Source organism: Martes martes (assembly GCF_963455335.1).
Source record: "Martes martes genome assembly, chromosome: 5".
Lineage (NCBI taxonomy): Eukaryota > Metazoa > Chordata > Mammalia > Carnivora > Mustelidae > Martes > Martes martes.
Window position 1 is genome coordinate 90,044,326 of NC_137892.1, and position 18,713 is coordinate 90,063,038.

The window sequence follows — 18,713 nt, forward strand, 5'->3', positions numbered from 1 at the left end:
GAATTGTTAAAAACCTTCCCACACAGAAAACTATAGGCAAAAGACTTCATTGGTAAATGATCCCCAACATTTAAAGGACTAATACCTATTACACAGACTTCAAGAAAACAGAAGAGAAGGAAACACTCTCCAAATGTTAGGATATGGAAATCAGATTTTATGAGAAAAGAGAAGAGACCAGTATCCAAACACAAGCCCTACAAGGACAGTGCAGCCCCTCTGGTGGCTTGTTGCACAGCCCCGTCAGAGTGAGTGGAATTGGGTTGGGGGCGGGCAAGGGACAGAAACTTTGTCGGAAGCATGTCCTTCAAGGTCCTCTGTGAAAATGCTTTGAAAAGAAAAGATTAGACAATATCAAAGTGGAAGAATGAGCTGGTTCAAAGACAGACGGTCCTCTCATTGTGAAATAATAGATGAGTGAGAGCTGAGGTCATGGTACCGTGGCCTGTATGCCTTGGATACTCCTTTAAGAGCTATATATTTTCTCACCACGATAGGCCAGGCCTGTGTGGGTTTGTGCTTATTTGATGCTTGTTAAGCCTGTCAGCCACAAAAATGATCAGCGTTCCCAGAAGAATAAAGGGAAAAGCGGCAATATGGAAGATAGATCTAAGGAGGCTCAAGAAAGAATAGGCAATTTTAGAAGTTATTTCTCTAGTTAGTGAGAAGTACAAAAAAGAAAAAAGAAAGAAATGCAGATAAACAGTGGCTTCAAATACTTAATTCAACCTTGTGTAGATTTCCAAGAAAGGCCACACATTAAACCAAGCTCTATGAATTATTTAAAGGGCCAGACCTGTATTAAGCTAAATGTACAATGCTCATTCTAGCAAATGAAGTAAGAAAAATAAAATATTAAGTGAGATCATCTCCAAAATGCCTTCCTACAATTTTAAAGACTCAATTGTCAGAAACATTCTTCTTTTGCTTTTTCCTTTTGTTCCCCCTAGCCAGCAACAAGCGAACTAACAAGTGAAATATCTTAAGCAGCTACCATGGACTTGGGAGCCTTCACAAACAAGACATGTCAAAAAAATGTGGGGTACAGACTGAGACCTTTTCTCAAAACAGCTGGGCTTTTTCCTTATAAAAGCATGTGAGATTAGGGCTCTGTGTTCAGATGGAAGCAGGTCTTGCTCCTGATGGAGAGAGAGTGCAGCCATAGAGTAGAAGACAGTGCAGGCAGAGACAGATGACCTACTTCCTTTCTTACAATAGCAAATCACCAAAAAATGCGGGTGCCTTTTTTTTTTTAATCCCCCAAGCAACGAAAAAAAGCCACTTTCAGGTTACTTCCTCCTCAACTTTAATTAATCTCAAATATTTGAACTTGATGTTGTTTAGATGCTAAAAAGTGAGTATTTCAGATTAGCTCCCCTTTCCAAAAGTTAATTTGCCCTCGGGTGGACTGAAAAGTGGGGGGGGGGGGGGAAGCTCCTCTAGAGGCTCCATCTATCATCTCTCCCCTTTAGAAAGAAAAATAAGGTCTAGGACCCAACTCTAAACTGTACGTGGGGGCCAGAGAAAAGCAGCCCCCAGGGAAGTTACATAAGGAGGGCACCCCCAGCACAGGGACCTGATTCCTAAATGCGAGAACCTGTGAGTGAGGCACAAAAAACAGCCTGGAAACACCTCACAGGTACTCCATCCTGGAGCCAGATAATGACAGCAGCCTCACCACAAAGAAAGATACACTCTAATAAAAACCCCATCTTAAAGTCCTGGTGAACTACTTTGCCTAGTTGATTAACTTGCCTAGACTCTGTTGATCCACAAACCAGTGACTATGGAAAGGAACACCTCAGCGCTAGGGCCCTTGTGCTAGAGGTCACTGCCCCAATAAGGATGAAGAGTAAAGAAAAGGCTCCACTGAAGGCCCTCCTCCCCAGAGGGATGGCCTCTGCATCTCTGAAGAGGCCCTTTGGGCATGCAACACATGGGCCAGAGTAAGCCAGATGCAGTCCCAGAAGAGTTGACAATATTCCAAGATTTTCAAAACTTTTTAATTAGTTACCTATCATTTAAAAAGGAGACCTGAGAAATAAATCTGAATTGCTGACTTCTCTTTAAAAATAAGGAAAGGAGGGGGCACCTGGGTGGCTCAGGTCATGATCCCACGGTCTTGGGATCAAGCTCCGTATCACATCAGGATCCCTATTCAATGGTGAGCCTGCTTCTCCCTCTCCCACTCCCCCTGCTTGTGTCCCCTCTCTTGCTGTTTCTCTCTGTGTCAAATAAATAGATAAAATCTTAAAAAATAATAATAATGAAAGGAGCGATGCCTGGGTGACTCAGTCAGTTAAGCGTCTGCCTTCAGCTCAGGTCATGATCTTGATGCAAGCCCCACTTCGGACTCACCACTTGGCGGGGAGTCTGCTTCTCACTCTCTCTCTGCCCTACTCAAGCTTTTTCTCTCTCTCAAATAAACAAAATCATTTTTAGAAATAATAAATAAAAATAACAAAAGGAGGGGCGCTTGGGTGGCTCAGTCAGTTGGGCATCTGCCTTCAGCTTGGGTCATGATCGCAGGGTCCTGGAATCAAGTCCTGCATGGGGCTCTCTGCTCAGCAGGAAGGCTGCTTCTCCCTTTCCCTCTGCCTGCCACTCCCCCTGCTTGTGCTCTCTCTCTCTGACGAACATGTCAATAAAATCTTTTTAAAAATTAAAAAAATAGGGGCGTCTGGGTGGCTCAGTGGGTTAAAGCCTCTGCCTTCGGCTCAGGTCATGATTCCAGGGTTCTGGGATCGAGCCCCGCATTGGGCTCTCTACTGAGCGGGGAGCCTGCTTCCCTTCCCCACCTTCTCTGCCTACTTGCGATTTCTGTCTGTCAAATAAATAAAATCTTTTTTAAAAAAATTAAAATTTAAAAAAAAATAAAGAAAAGAAAGGACCTGGCAACAATGGTCTGGAGCGGAATTGCCCTGCCTTGTGTAGAAACACCACACAGTACTCAGTCTGTCACTGCCATGCCTGCAAACGCCAGCTCCATTTGCCTCAAGGAGACTGCTCAGCCTGGCTTCTGAGCATGAGTAGAAATGAGCCTAGGACAGGGTCTGGGAGAGAAGAAACACACCTAGAGAAATGCTTTTATCCAGAACACAAACCCAATACCAAGTGTGGTCTGGGCACTGTCTAGGCCTACTTCCTTTGAGGGTGTGTCCTAGTAGAAGAAAGGAAACTACCCGAGAGAGAAGCAATGATCTCCATAGCAAATGCAAACCAGCACACTACAGCCCAGCCACATGTGATTTATGCCCACCATCGTTTCATTAGATCTACTAGACTCTCCACGCGATTTTTCTCCTAGGCGTTAAGATCATTTATATAAATAATCTTGGTAGGTGTGATCAGCGTATGTTACCATCTGTTTCAGCTGATATGTGAACGCACTGTCACTTTTCAAGCATTTCAAAACCAAATGGAGAACTAAAGACATTAAAAACAAAGTGCTGATAGGGTAAAATGGCAAACTTGAGGAAAGAAGGCCAAATCTTAGAAATCTACTTTAAATCTACTTCATATAATTTGGTCATCATGAACCTTCTACATGTGACTGAATCCACTGTGCTTCTATCTTTATAGTTACCGATTCCCACCAGATTTCACAATGGGATTAAAACTGGAGATGTCCATCACGTAATATGGATTTACTCTGTGGCCCATCACACTACTGTTTAGACAAAGCAACTCTCATTGGCACATTACATCCACATGGGTAAGAGGAGAACAAATTCCCTAACTAACCTGTGCACCAGTCAGGATCCCAGATAAACAACCAGGTATTACTTACCATGGTGGCCTATCCTGAGTGTCAGGAATTGTTTACATAAATAAGACCTCAACATATTTTAATGCTGGCTGCAGACATAACATAGAAACTTCATTTCTGGGACCTGTTTTCTGTTACTCCAGTTCCTCTGCTTTGTGTCCTTCTATCTGTGGCCACTGCCATCTGGCAGGACATCTCGAGAGTGAATGTAAATCCTCAGAGTATGCCAATATGGCAGTCTCTACGTGAGAAATCAGAGGCAGCGTCTTCCATGGGAAACAGCACTTGTACTGCTTAAGAACACCTGTGACTGTCAAAGAGCTTCAGGCACAGACACAGTCCGTTCCCCTCAAAGGAGGCAGACAACACACTGGGCATTTAACAAAGTTACTGTTCTTCTATGTGCTTCAAAGTCTTTTCCCAGATGCTTAACCTAGCCCAATCGCCAGTCTTCCAATATGTCATTATAAATGGAGAAAAGTTCTCAAGCTTTTAATTCAGTAGCTGGCTGAATTACATTATTAATATCTGTATCGGGATGTATTTTAGGACATTACAGAGTAACGATTCTAGCTCTTGAATCTTGTTCCCTCCAACACAGAGATCCAAATCCCAGGCATTAAGGAGGAGCACAGGCGGGTGGCTGTTTCTACAGTCAGGCTCACGAGGTACCTACCCTAACTGCAGGACTGCCAGATGTTACAAATGGCCCTCTCTCAAGGAGTGTGCAGATCAAATAGTGTGGTCACTACCCCCTCCATGTGCCAGCGGTTAAGACACTATGCATTTTTAATGAAGGGCAAGAGGATAGTAACATGTGATGCCCCAGGGAAATGTCACTTGAAGTTAAACACAAATTTCTCCAAGCTACATGAATTCTGGATCAGTGTTTTGTACCCCAAGACTTCAATGTAAAGTCCTAAAAACAAAACTAAAAAAAATAAACCTCATTTTCACCCTAACTGAAATCCATTTGGGTGGTACCATAAACATTTCCAGTCATACCTTACCTGAGGACAGAGGGCTTCCAGCTGGCTTGCTGACATTCGAACAAGTTTTACACCTTCTTCATTGTTTGAGATGGAACAGGCCAAGTTGGCAACCTAGAAGAAGGAACACCATAAAAAGATCTTTGAAGATTTTTCTTTTGATGGCTGAAGAAAACACATGTATACCTACTCCCACCCCTGATCTTCTACAGAACACACGCCAAGAGCACCAATGGTGTTTTATTTCTCACAGATTGATTACGTACTTCAGAGAACAAACAGATTTTTTAAAAATCTCTGTGCCACTGTATATACTTGTAACAAAGGCCACACTTTAAGCTGGTGGCAGAAGCTTAGAGATTTCAAGGCGTGTAACTCAAGGTTTTACATGTGCTCGAATCTGCCGGAACAGTAGCTTCCAGAAAGAGGTTCTCGTGGTGCGGACAACGTGAGAAAAGCTAAGGAACCAAGGGCATCGGGAAAGAATAGTTGGTATCCTCAAATAAAAATATACTATGCAGCTGTTCTTGAAGAAAAGAAATAGAGATTCTGAGTTGCTATTCTCATGTGACAGGTGACTGGATGCTTACTAAGCCAAAAGGAGTTTTACTTGAACATAAAGCTATTTTTCACATAAGGAAATAGTATTAAGACGACATCAAGATGTGCCCAAGGCCGTCTTCCTCAGAAACGTACGATGTAACAGGGCTGATGTTCCACGGTTAAGAGCAGAACTGTTCTTCGAGTGGGTTCTCGAAAGCACTGACAGCTGGCCTCTTTGCTGAATGGTACCGCTTCATTTGAAATAAAATCCTATCCTTCCTATCTGAGTATCTCTGTGACACTGCTCAGGTATCCAGAAATAATCTTTCCAGGTTGTGTCATACTTGCTCTGCTGAGGCCCGCTGGGGCTGAGAAGGCTGCTCTGGAGCAACTGTGAGGGCCGTGATCACTTACCCCTGTTTCTAAATGAACAGGCTTGCCAATACCATTAGCAATGCCAAGGACCAAATGAATACACAGTGCTAAGACACATCTTTCCCCCAGTTGCAAATTGAGTTATGAATGACAAAGGCGTAGGCAGCTGAATATCAGAGGCACTTTCTGGGAGCTTAAATGCCAGAGTAAACAAGGGCAAGGGCAATAACCTTTGATTTTCACTCCTCCACCCAACATAAGCACATAAAGGCATAAGAAAAATTACATATTATTACAGCAGTTGTTTGCAATAGTATGGTTAGGGATTATCAGCTTTCTGTAAGACTGCTATCAGAATCCTAACCATAAGAAACAAAAAAACTAGCATGCAATTTAAAACATAACATGTAAGAAAGTGAAAAATTAAGTCAGATCCTTAATGTTCGGGGACTTCAAAATCCCATAAAGAAATCCCATTTATACTCCCCTTAAAGATTACAATTCCACTTTCTAGTATCATCTGGATCTGGGCAAAGAGACACTGGTCTTCATGATCATAATATATAGCTAGAGTTGATTGTAGACTTCTATTAGTTTGTTTCAAGTTACTGCAGGGCCACCCAGGTGACTCAGCCAGTTAAGCATCTGACACTTGATTGTGGCTTAGATCATGATCTCAGGGTTGTGAGATGGAGCCCCAAGTCAGGCTAAGTGCTCGGCGCAGAGTCTGCTTAAGATTCTCTCTCTCCCTCTGCCCCTCCCCCATTCTCTCCCTCTCTTAAAAAATTATTGCAAAATATGACCAAAACTATATTTTATAGAATACAAAACTCCTAAAACACATAATCCCTCAAATGTAGAATTTATGAGGCTACAGTGAAGGAAAAAGCTTAAATCAGATGTGTTCATGAATCTGTAACTCCCATTGCTTCAATTCTTTAAGAAGGCATTTTGAAAAACAAATATAAAATCTGAGGTTCATCACTGAATTAGTAGTTTGGGACTAAAAAAGATTCCTGGTGGGGTGAGCATACTAAGACCTAGCACCCCTGCCCCACTCCTGCCATTTGGGAGGCCAGCCAAGTGTTAAATTCAGGAAGGTCTGTCACTGTGTTTCTATCTTCTACTGTCTAGTCACAACTACCACAATTTTATTTCAATTCATACTCTCCAATTTTATGAATCTGTAAAAACTAGAAAAACACTTAAATTAAGAAGCAAACATTATGTAAACTATCACCCACTGCAGATCAGACACCTGAGGATGATGGTGTGTGGCTGAGGCTGAAATGGGTAACTTCTGTAAATCATCTTTCCTGTTTCCTGATACAACACCAAACAAAATAAAGGTTATGGAAGACTTGTTCTTTCTTTTAAAACATTACTTGAGATGCTTTCTGATGTACTGCTGAAGCAGTTATGCTCTACATGAGTACATTGCCTGTTTCAGGAGGCCACCCTGCCTGGCTGAGGAGGAAGAAGCGGGCGCCTGTCACTGACAGTCTTCTCCAGATGAATGAGCTTCTATTCACCCTCCAGGGACAGGGCTACTCACTTCTAACAATGACAAATGTGCAAATGCAACATCTCAACCATAGCTCTCTGAGAAGCTGAGAGGCTAACCTCATATACCAGTGCCAGGCTTGAAGACAGTGAAAGCTGAGAGTGAGAGGACGGGCTTTTTCTAAATGTCTCCTGGGGCTCTAAAAATTTGGGAAAACAACTAATTCTGAAACTGAAGAAGATCTGGAAGTTTGAATTAAAAATACTCAGAGCAGCTCGCTTGTAGAGAACCTGGCAGAGTGCTGCACAGTACCCCTAGATTTGTGCTGAGAATAAATGACTGCATCTCTGCCATCATGGTAACTTGTGTATTAACAACTTCGTCTTTCATTCCTGCTAATCCAAGAAGTGGGCTAAGACTGACACTATGACCACTAGCTTTGAAATCATGAAGGCCTCTTGCATGGTTGATGCCTACACTGTGTAAATTTGGACCTCACAGAAGAACAGAACATTTCAGAAAACCAGCAACTCCCTGATTTTAAATATATAAAAAAAAAACCTCTAGATTTTTGCTAGTTTCTGGAGTAGTGCAGTAACAATCTGTGCTGTGGAGAAAGAAAAAATCTCAAAGCCAAGCTGTATCAGTCAACAAATATGACATCTGCATATTGCAGAAAAGACGTTTCAAACATTTAGGAAAACCCTACCCTTATACTAGATTTTCTTTTCTGAAGTAAAATTTATGAAGTTCCCTAGTGGAAAAATACCCCATTTAGACAGTATTTTCTCTATTATAACATGTGTTGATGACTTTAAATTAAGTTGAAATTTGTTTAAACTCAAGCACAAACTGTTCCCACTGTCACGAGTAACTGCTTCTCACTGATATTTGGCTAAGTTGCTCCACTGCCCCTTACTTAACTGGACCGTGTGAAGAAGTTAAAATTTCTTTTTGTTCTTGGTAATAAATTAATCATTTATTAATGACCCAACAGCCTACGCCCACTTTGTCGGAGTAAAACAAGTGAGAAGAACTTTGGAAAAGGGAGCTTTTAAGCCTACGTGGTGATACCACAATCATAATGCTGAAGAGGAGGAAGTTCAAAACCTAAATTACTGGGGCGCCTGGGTGGCTCAGTGGGTTAAAGCCTTTGGCTCAGGTCATGATCCCAGGGTCCTGGGATCGAGCCCCACATCGGACTCTCTGCTCAGCAGGGAGCCTGCTTCCCCTTCTCGCTCTCTGCCTGCCTCTCTGTCTACTTGTAATCTCTGTCTGTCAAATAAATAAATAAAATCTTAAAAAAAAAAAAAAACTAAACTAAATTACTTGCCGTTGAGGCTTTTCATCAAGCGACCACCTGAATTTTCCTCTTTAAAATGGCTGAGTCTGAACTCTCAAAAAAGGGAAAAAAATAATAACTCAATTTTCCAAGTCTGTCATGCATTAAGAAGTCCCAACTGCACATCATATAAATTTCAGAACCACTCAAATTTTTACCAGTTACTCCCAAATCTACAAGGGAAATGATGATGGAACAGAGGATAAGCTACCAAAAAATGAAGCATGCATGGATGATAGAAAAATTCCAAATTGGATTGTGGTAATGGCTGCATACTTCTGTAAATTTAGTAAAAAAAATCACTGAATTGTATAGTTAAAAGGGGTGAGGGTGAATTTTATAGTCTGTAATTTATACCTCAAAAATCTTGTTGTTAAGGCAGAGCCAACCAGGTAATTAATTAAGGAAAATTATCAGAGGCTAGATATGAGAAAGCAGAAACTCAAAGAGGAAAACGCAAGCACTGAAAACAATGTTTATACAAGGGTGGGGAATAAAGAAATGGAGTATGAGCCATTGTGTGATCAGAATTTGGGTTTTTAGTGAACCAACACCACCACTGCCCTCACAAGGTAAATGCCTCTGATCTCGTCATATATTAGCGGTATCCCTAAGCAACTAGGAGAAGCAAATATAAATGGAAATTTTCCCAGATGGAAGATAATCTAAACCCAGGCCTCAAAGAATTCTCATATGCATAATGCCAGGAATCTGAATTTACAATAAAAAACACAGAAGTACACAAGGAGATAAGCTATCTTGGGCAGGAGTAAGCAAAACAATTGTGTAATCAGATCCATAATGATGGCAGATACTCAAATGAACAAAAAACCAGAGTATTAAAAAGTGTTTCTTATGTTAACAGAAATAAAAGAAAGTATACAAAGGAAAAATACACTAAAAAATGACCAGGCATACTGGAGAAGGATCAAAGTAGAACTTCAAGAGAAAATTAGTAACTTCCACTTCTTCTAGAAGTCTAGAGTAATATTGACTAAATACTGATGGAAAGAAAATTACTAACCTATAAAGTTAAACTGAAGAAATTATTCAGAAAAAACAAGAAATTTTCATGATATGGAAACCACACACAAAAACAAGAGATGTGCAATTAGACTGAGAGAGACTACTATTCAACTATGAAGGATACAGAAGGAAACACAGAGAATGGGGAAGGAGCAATAGTGAAAGAGATTTCGGTTAAACAATTTTCAGAGTGGAGGAAATTTAAATTTCACATTTGAGAAGACAAATTTTAAGCAGGGTGAATAAAAAGAAATCCATACCTGGACATACTACAGTGAAGCTTTACAACAACAAAGACAAGATTTTTAAAACAGCCAGAAAGTTAATACAAATTATTCACAAAGTAATCTCAGTGAGACTGAATGCTGACTTCTCAAGAGCAACAACTAGAAGCCAGAAATGGGGAAAAAGTACCTTCAAATCACTTGGCAGGGGAGCGGACATGGAGAGATCATCCTAGGACTGTATACTCAATGAAATTATTTTTTCTAGATTAGGCACACAATAAAGACATTAAGACAAACAAAACCAAAAACAACCTAAGAGCATTTACTCCAGACAGAACTTCCCTACCCCAACTAAAGCAGTTTATAAGAAAAATCCTTCAGGAAAAAGGGAAGTAATTCCAGACGGAGGGTTTAACAACACGCAAGAAATAATGAGAAGCAATGAAAATTATGTATCAGGTCAATTTAAGCAAAGCTGAAAAAATGAATACAGCAACACTAATGGGGCTAAAACTTAACCAAAGTATTGGACAACAGTGATATTTAAGTTGGAGAATGATGGAAGTGAAAGCGTTCTAAGATACTGACATTGTTTCAGAAGAGGAAAAGATACTGATTAACCTCAACCTCTGAGTTAAACATGCATGCTCTAATATCCACAGTTACTACTAATAAAACAGAGTTTACCACTTCCAACAAGAAGAAGGGATAAAAATAAGAGGTGAAAGGACTCAATTAATCCAAAAGAGGAAAGATAATCAGAAACAGAGAAGGAGGGATGGAAACAGAGGGTAAAGAAGAAGAGAACAAAATGCAACGTTAAAAATGAATCCACATGTCGTAACGGTAATGAAATGTGTATGTACAAAACTCTCTAATTAACTGGAAAAAAAAACCCTGCTAAACTGAGTAACAGTAAGTAAACATATGCTCTTTATAAAATACATTTAAAACATAAACAAAGCTTGTACAATATTTTTAAAAAGAAAGGAGGGCGCCTGGGTGGCTCAGTCATTAAACGTCTGCCTTGGGCTCAGGTCAAGAACCCTGGCTCCTGGGATGAGCCCCCATCAGGCTCCCTGCTCAGTGGGAAGCCTGCTTCTCCCTCTCCCACTCCCCCTGCTTGTGCTCCCTCTCTCTCTGTCTCTATCTCTGTCAAATTAATAAAAAAAAAGTCTTTAAAAAAAAAGAAAAAAAAAAAAGAAAAGAAAGGAGAAAGCCACACTGGGATGATCAGAAGGAAGGACCTGACTCTCAGCCCTCTGTCCACTGTCCCTGGGAGCCTGAAGGCTACATGCTAGACCCCTCACAAGATCACAGCTGTTTGCATCTCAACTCCCTGGCAACTGAATGCTGTGACCTTGTCTTTTTAGAGAGAAATGAGCAGAATACCAAAACAAAGGTAATCATGTGGAATCTGTCACTGTATTAGGTATTAAACTGTTGAGGATTCTATCTATTTAATCACTAAATGATCTTCATATATAAATATATAAAAAGAAGCTCCATGTAAGGATTCTTTCCCCATTTTTAGGATACGCTTATTTCCCATGAAAAAATAGGCACCCTCCCTTTATTCTAAAGGCAAGAACTACATAACTGATTGTTTCGTCCTTTCCCCCCTGCTACCAAGGAGTTCCATGCCAAATCCAAATGGAGTTGTGGTAATTATAGTTCAAAATTGTCTATTATTCTTTTCCTAGGTCTTGATTTTCTATCTTATTTTATCATGTATGTCTTTATTTGAAATAAGCCATATCAAATCTAATTTAGGGAGAGACAGGAAATAAATATAAACATCTCTAGTAACAGGATCAGAAACTGTGACTTTATTAAAACACCATAAACTATTTTAGGGGTGTCTGAGTGGCTCAGTGGGTTAAGCCTCTGCCTTCAGCTCAGGTCACGGTCTCAGGGTCTTGGGATCGAGCCTCACATCGGGCTCTCTGCTCAGCAGGGAGCCTGCTTCCCCCTTTACCTCTGCCTATACCACTCTGCTTACTTGTGATCTCTGTCAAATAAGTAAATAAAATCTTTTAAAAAATAAAAATTAAAAAAATAAAACACCATAAACTATTTTAAAAAGCTTGGCTATTTGATCTTTTTTAAAAAGGCTTTCATTGTAGGGGCGCCTGGGTGGCTCAGGGGGTTAAGGCTCTGCCTTTGGCTCAGGTCCTCATCTCAGGGTCCTGGGATTGAGCCCTGAATTGGGCTCTCTGCTCAGCGGGCAGCCTGCTTCCCCCTCTCTCTGCCTATCTGCCTACTTATGATCTCTCTCTCTCTCCCCCTCTCTCTCTGTCTCTGGCAAATAAATAAATAAATAAAATCTTAAAAAAAAAAAAAAAGGCTTTCATTGTAAATCACCACCCAGATGATACAGTAATCATTTCCATTTACTTGGTTATCATATGGCCCACTGAAGTTCCCTATTTCTATCTAACTGCCTGAATAATCTATCAGTACAGGTAGAAAGGGTGTCTGCCTAAACATCAGCTCATCAGCTCTACTGAGGAGCAAACAGGAAGTCCTATACTCTTCTTGAGCAGGATGAAGATTAGGCGTGCTTCTTTCGTCATTCCTATCAATGTTCCAAGAGAAAAGAATCCTGATGTTCCTTGAGAACAAGGTTCATCTACTGCCTTCTCTAGACCATCCCCAAATCTGAGTAAGTAGTTAAGTTCAGCCAAAAACACTAGTTTGGGGTATGAGGTGTTAAAATAGTACACACAAGACACTTTTGTTTTGCAGACTCATGCATATGAACTTGCAGACCTTTGAAAATGTGGGAAGACCAAGCTCAATAGGCTTAGTAAATTCTTTTGGAATCCAAGGTCAGCATTCCCCCCAAGAACATCAACTTCTTTAAACATACTACAGTCCTAGAAAACTGAAGCTTCATTTAATTTGCTATCTACAAGAATTTCAGTCTACAGTATTATACAGAAGCACTGAGAAAATGCTGAAGATGTTACAGGTGGATCATGTAAGGTTAGTATTCTATTCAAATACTCCTCACAGAGCCTTCTTCAAGGCTACTTTACTGCGCATTATCAGCTAAACCACAGAACATAAAGTAATAATGCAGATCATTCAATCTGCAGTAAAAATACACATATCAAGCCAATAAAGTCCTGGATAATGGAAAATACTTTGGGGTATGGGTAGTGCACAGGGCAGTGCAACAAGTAGTGATAATCCAACTCAAAAGCACACCAATTACATTTACTTATTGGTTTGTTTGTTTAAGATTTTATTCATCCATTTTTGAGAAAGACAGAGAGAGAGAGAGAGAGAGAGAGAGGAGGAGGAGGCAGAGGGAGAATCAGGCTCCCTACTGAGCAGGGTGTCCGATGCAGGACCTGATTCCAGGACCCTGGGATCATGACCTGGGCGAAAGGGAGACATTTAACTGATTGAGACAACCAGGGACCCTACTTTTTGGTTAATACTCAAAACAATGAACAAGATGAACAAGAAAAACAAGATATCTCACTGTAGCAAGTTCATTATATTAGCAGGTTCATTATATTAAGAGACCCATTTTAAAATGTCTGGGGTTGAGAGGAAAGGGATATTAAGTGATACATAGTTTTTATAGGTAAGATTTCATGAATGGCATTTTCCCTATTTCACTCTCAATTTATGAAATTGAAAAAGAACTCAGAAGAAAGCAAAATTAAAAGGGAAAACATTGCTCCTTAGCTATTAGGCTGCTCACAGCCAAAGGAGCTAGGCAAAGAATGGAGCAATTAAAAAAGGACACATGGGTGTTGCATTATTGACAAAAAGGTTAATATTTCTGACTAAATTTTTTTTTTTACCTCAATACACTTTAAATTGAAGAGAAACATAAAGAAATCATTAACCTGATATGGGAGAAAGAGTCAAGTATAAAAGGTGTTATCATCACCCAGAAGCACAGCCTTGCCCTCCCATAACAAGATGAAAGAAAAGCCCTCAGTGCTATGTGGTAGAGCAGAATATGGTGAAAAGAAGCATCACCCAGCTCACCAGTAATGACCCTCAGCTCTTGGTCCCTCCTAACTCAATGACCTTGGGGACACACCTCTATGTACCTTTCGCATAAAAAAAGGGACTTCGATACCCTAATGGATTCCACTGACAAATGTGATATGAGATAGGCAGAGGTCCTAGCCAAAACCTGAGAAAAGAAGTCAAGAACAACTTCACAGCAAACACTCCATTATTTGCTTTTTCAAATAAAACAGAGTATAACTGAGTGAGTATCCAATTGGCAGCCAGCCCTAAACATCCTTCCGGACACTGACTGTGTGCACACAGAGAGACTGGAAAAACCTTAAGAATCAGTATATGGTTTCTATTCTTTAAATCAATCTTGTATTTCCATAATGCAATATCCAAAGAAGGCACCACAAAAGGTTTCCATTTTTAAGTATGTGTTATCCCTAATACTATTCAGAAACTATTTATATATTTGAAGCAACTTTACATGACACCCCAAATTAAAGCATAACCTTTTTATACTATTTTACTTGGTCTGCAAAGAAAATGTTTCTCTTAAAGCAATAAATAAGACTTCCAAAAACCAAGTTAGCAAGTGCCAACACATCTGCTCCAATTTTATTTTGGTCATGTATTTAAACACTACTTAAACAGTTTTAGCTCAGCTTCCATTTAAAATGCTGATAAAATGGATAACTTTTTTCACATATCATCTCAGCGTCATTTGTATCACATTATACAAAATAAACAGACCATATAAATTATTTTGATTGTCTTTCTCGCTCTCTAGTAGAACATAACTCTTATGGGGGTGAGGATTTTTGTTCCATTCATTACTACCTCCCTAATGCCTAGAACAATGACTTGGACATATCAGAACACTGTATCTGTCATAAGAATCGATCACAATTTTTCTTCTCCCTCAACTATAGAAAATTTGCTTTGGGTTTCTTTTTTTTTTTTTTAACATTTTTATTTTTTTGAGATTTTATTTATTTGATAGAGAGAGAGCGAGAGAGAGCGAGAGCCCGCACAAGCAGGTTGAGCAGCCGGCAGTGGGAGAGGGAGAAGCAGACTCCCCACTGAAGAGGGAGTCCAATGTGGGGCTCGATCCCAGGATCCTAGGATCAAAACCTGAGCTGAAGACAGATGTCCAACCAACTGAGCCACCTAGGCGCCCCCCCCGGTACCCCCACTTATAGGTTTTTCAAATGCTTCAGGACCCACTCAACTGTGGCTTTCTAACTAACAAACAAAAATATTTCTCAAATCAAGTCACCTCATCTTTGAAAAGTTTCCAAATTTTCCCCTTCATCTTTGTATCCCCCAAAATCTTACAATTCATCCCTTCATGTACACATTATAAAGAATGATGCAGGGGCGCCTGGGTGGCTCAGTGGGTTAAAGCCTCTGCCTTCAGTTCAGGTCATGGTCTCAGGGTCCTGGGATCGAGCCCTGCATCGGGCTCTCTGTTCAGCAGGGAGCCTGCGTCCTCCCTCTCTTTCTGCCTACATTTGATCTCTCTGTCAAATAAATAAATAAAATCTTAAAAAAAAATAAAGAAAGAATGATGCATTGTGCTGTTCTTTTGTATAAACATTACAAATAACTCAGGCTCAATATCCATGATGTTCAGTCATAATATTCAGCTCTGAATTTCTCAAGGTCCAGTCCTGAGACCAGGGAATGAGAATCCTGGGGGATGGTGGTCCAGGGATCTTAAGGTTGAGCAACTCAGTAACTTTACTGTTTATTACCTGAGAACTAGTATTCATTCATTTATGTAGTAGTTAGTGAGTACCTACTATGTTTCAGGCACTGTTCTAGGCCCATGTTCTCAACAAACTTACATACTATTAGAGTGTGAGGTGGGGAACAGAGAAATAAGAAAATGAAACAGACCTAATTATTTCAAAGAGTGAAAAATGTTACAGAGGCTATAAAATAGGCGATTGGGTTAAAAAAAATGGTGGAAATTGGAATGGAGGGGATGAGGGATCCAGGAGAGCCTCTATGCAGAGGAAATATGTGAACGAAAGCCTACGGGGTGGGAGGATAAGTAGACAGAACATTCCAGGCAGAGGGCCGAGGGAGTGCTGACATGTTTGGGTTCACTTCAGTGCTGAAGAGCGTATTTTCTAATACCCAGTTTAGTGATCACATGTGAGTGGAGTGCATCTAACGCCAAGGAGCAGCTACCATACAGTAACACCACCCAGGTGTTCATGCAGAAGATTTTTTTAAAAGGGGGGGGGGGGGCAACAGACCACAAAAAGAGAAAGAGAAAAACCAGAAGCAGATCGAAAGGCAGGCAGCATACCTTATGGACCACAGTTAAGAATGGGGGGCACTTGGGTGGCTCAGACGCTTAAGCACCTGACTCTTGGATCCCACTCAGGTCATGGTCTCAGAGTCAGGAGATCGAGCCCCACGTTGGGCACTACACTCAGTGTGGAACCTGTGTAAGATTCTTTCTCTCCCTCTGCCTCTGTCCCTTCGTGTGCACACATGCACACTCTATTTGTAAATAAATAAATCTTAAAGAAGCAGCAGCAGCAGAAGAATGCATGTTTTAGGATTTTATCTCAAGTGTGCCTAGAAAGCCACAGCTGAATGGGTCCTGAAGCAAAGAAATGATGTGATCTGATTTAAAGGGGTCATGTTGGCTGCTCTACAAAAAGAGACTAGAGAGGGATAAGAGTGCAAGCACGAAAACCAGCAGGAGGCAGTGGCAGAAGTCCAGTGAGACAGGATGGCTCAGACTAGGGAAATGACCGTGGAATAAAGAAAGACAATGATACGAGAACTTGTAGATTAAATAGGGAACATGAGGTGAAGAAGAAAAATTAAGGATGACTCCTATTAATTTTGGCTTAAAAAACTGAGTGGAGTAAAAACCACCCAGAAAAACGGAAAACAAAAAACAAGGCTGTTTATCAAAACATTACATGTCATAATGAAAGACTAAAACAATCTAAATAACCTAACACCCAGTGGTAGGGACTAGTTAAATAAATGGACCAGTATGCAATCAACAGAAATACTACAGATGACTACTTCATAACACAATAAAACGGCTATGATATCGCAAGCAGGAGGAAAACACATTACATCATCACAAATTATGATATCATTTACCTCAAAAAATAAATCAGTGTATCTGTTTTGTGTATTTTTTTTAAAAGTCAACCCACACATAAATTAAGTATAAATCTACTCCAAAATGTTGCTCCTTTTGCTTTGTGCTTTTATTTTCCAAATTCTCTAAAATGAACTCATATTTCTTTTACAATTTTTTAAAAAGCAGCATTTTTAAGTGGCAGTATCCCTAAACCACACCTACCTAAACTGGCACTTTTTTTTCTTCCTCAGGTACCTTCTCCATAGGGATGCTTTCAGAAACTCCTGTAGTATCTCTAGTATTGGGATATGAATGCATGAGCAAATGAGTACTGTTGCCACAGAGTGACCCCGGACAAACTCTAACTCCTGAGAGTTTTACATTGGGTCTGGATCCCTACTAGCATCCCCAAATGGTTCTGGAAAGAAGCCTGAAGCCTGGCTTCACTGCAGTGCTGAAGAGCACATCCTCTAAAACCTACAACCAGACTACCCGATTTAGGGATCAAATGTGAGAGGAGTGCATCTAAGCCCACAGAATGGATATCTGATATACAGCAGCACCCAAATATTCATGGGGAAAATTGGGAAAAATTATTGGACAGCACATTAACAGAATCTCCCAGCTGCTTACAACAATATAAACTATGATTCCTATAGGTATCCCAGTATTAATAGGGTGATCACAGAAATTACCGAAAAGGATATAAGGAAATAATGTAGACATGTTTTATCCAAATAATTTAGAAAGCAAGATAAAAATAAGGGGATTCTAAACAGGCTGAACAGCCAACTATATACTAAGAATTGTTCAATCAAGAGAATGATTTCTAGGGGCAAGCTATAAGGTTCTTGGAATTTAAAAATTTTTGAGTAGCCACTAATAACGATGAAATTAGCAAAAGTAATTTGCTAGGTTTTCTTTCCTTCCTCCCTTCCCTCTCTCTCTCTCTTTTTAAGATTTTATTTATTTGTCAGACAGAGATCACAAGTAGGCAGAGAGAGTCAGGCAGAGAGAGGGGGAAGCAGGCTCCCTGCTGAACAGAGCGCCTGATGCGGGGCTTGATCCCAAGACCCTGGGACCATGACCTGAGCCAAAGGCAGAGGCTTTAACCCACTGAGCCACCCAGGCACTCCTCTTTCTTTCTAAAAAATATTTTATTTATTTATCTGAGAGAGAGAGAGAATGAGACTGAGCAGGGAGCCTGACTGGGACTTGACCCCAGGACCCTGGGATCACGATCTGAGCCAAAGGCAGACACTTAGCTGCCTGAGCCACCCAGATGCCCCTAATGTGCTGTTTTTAATCCCAAGTTATTACATTTTAACATGTAATCAATATAAAAAGCTAATGAGATATTGTACATTCTTTTCCATACCACATCTTTGAAATTGGGTGTGTGTTTACACTGACAGCTCCTCTCAACTTATATGTGCAGGGCAGTAAAACAAAAAAAGAGAGAGAAAAAGAGCAGCAGCTCCGGAAAAGGAGATTGTGGCTCCTCTTTCCTGACAACCAGAGAACCTAGCAAAGTCCCCCTACAGAAGCAATCCACAAAAATATAAATAACAATGCATGGATGTTACAAAGAAGGGGGATTTACACACCAGAATGAGAATCTATGTTTCTACGAAAAGAAAACCCACTCACTGTGAAGAGATGGACCCAATTCCTGAAGAACAGAAAACCTAGCTCCCAAAGGGGAAAACCTCCAGGGAAAAGAAGAACAATGCAAGAACCAGGTAAATAAAATGGTAAGTCACCGGGTAACCGGCCACACAGGATGCAGTAAAGCTACAGAAAACAAACATCAGCCTTGTCTTACCTCTTCTA

At 40.4% G+C, this 18,713-nt stretch overlaps 1 protein-coding gene across 2 annotated transcripts in view; it reads right to left on the reverse strand.

Annotated features, from left to right (window-relative positions):
* CTNNA1 (catenin alpha 1) overlaps nucleotides 1-18,713 on the reverse strand; it is a 183,379-nt gene that overhangs the window by 26,968 nt on the left and 137,698 nt on the right. For both annotated transcript variants that reach the window (XM_080803534.1, XM_080803535.1), the window contains one exon: nucleotides 4,780-4,872. In XM_080803534.1, coding sequence (XP_080659660.1) covers nucleotides 4,780-4,872 — 93 coding nt within the window. The remainder of the gene's footprint in view (nucleotides 1-4,779; nucleotides 4,873-18,713) is intronic.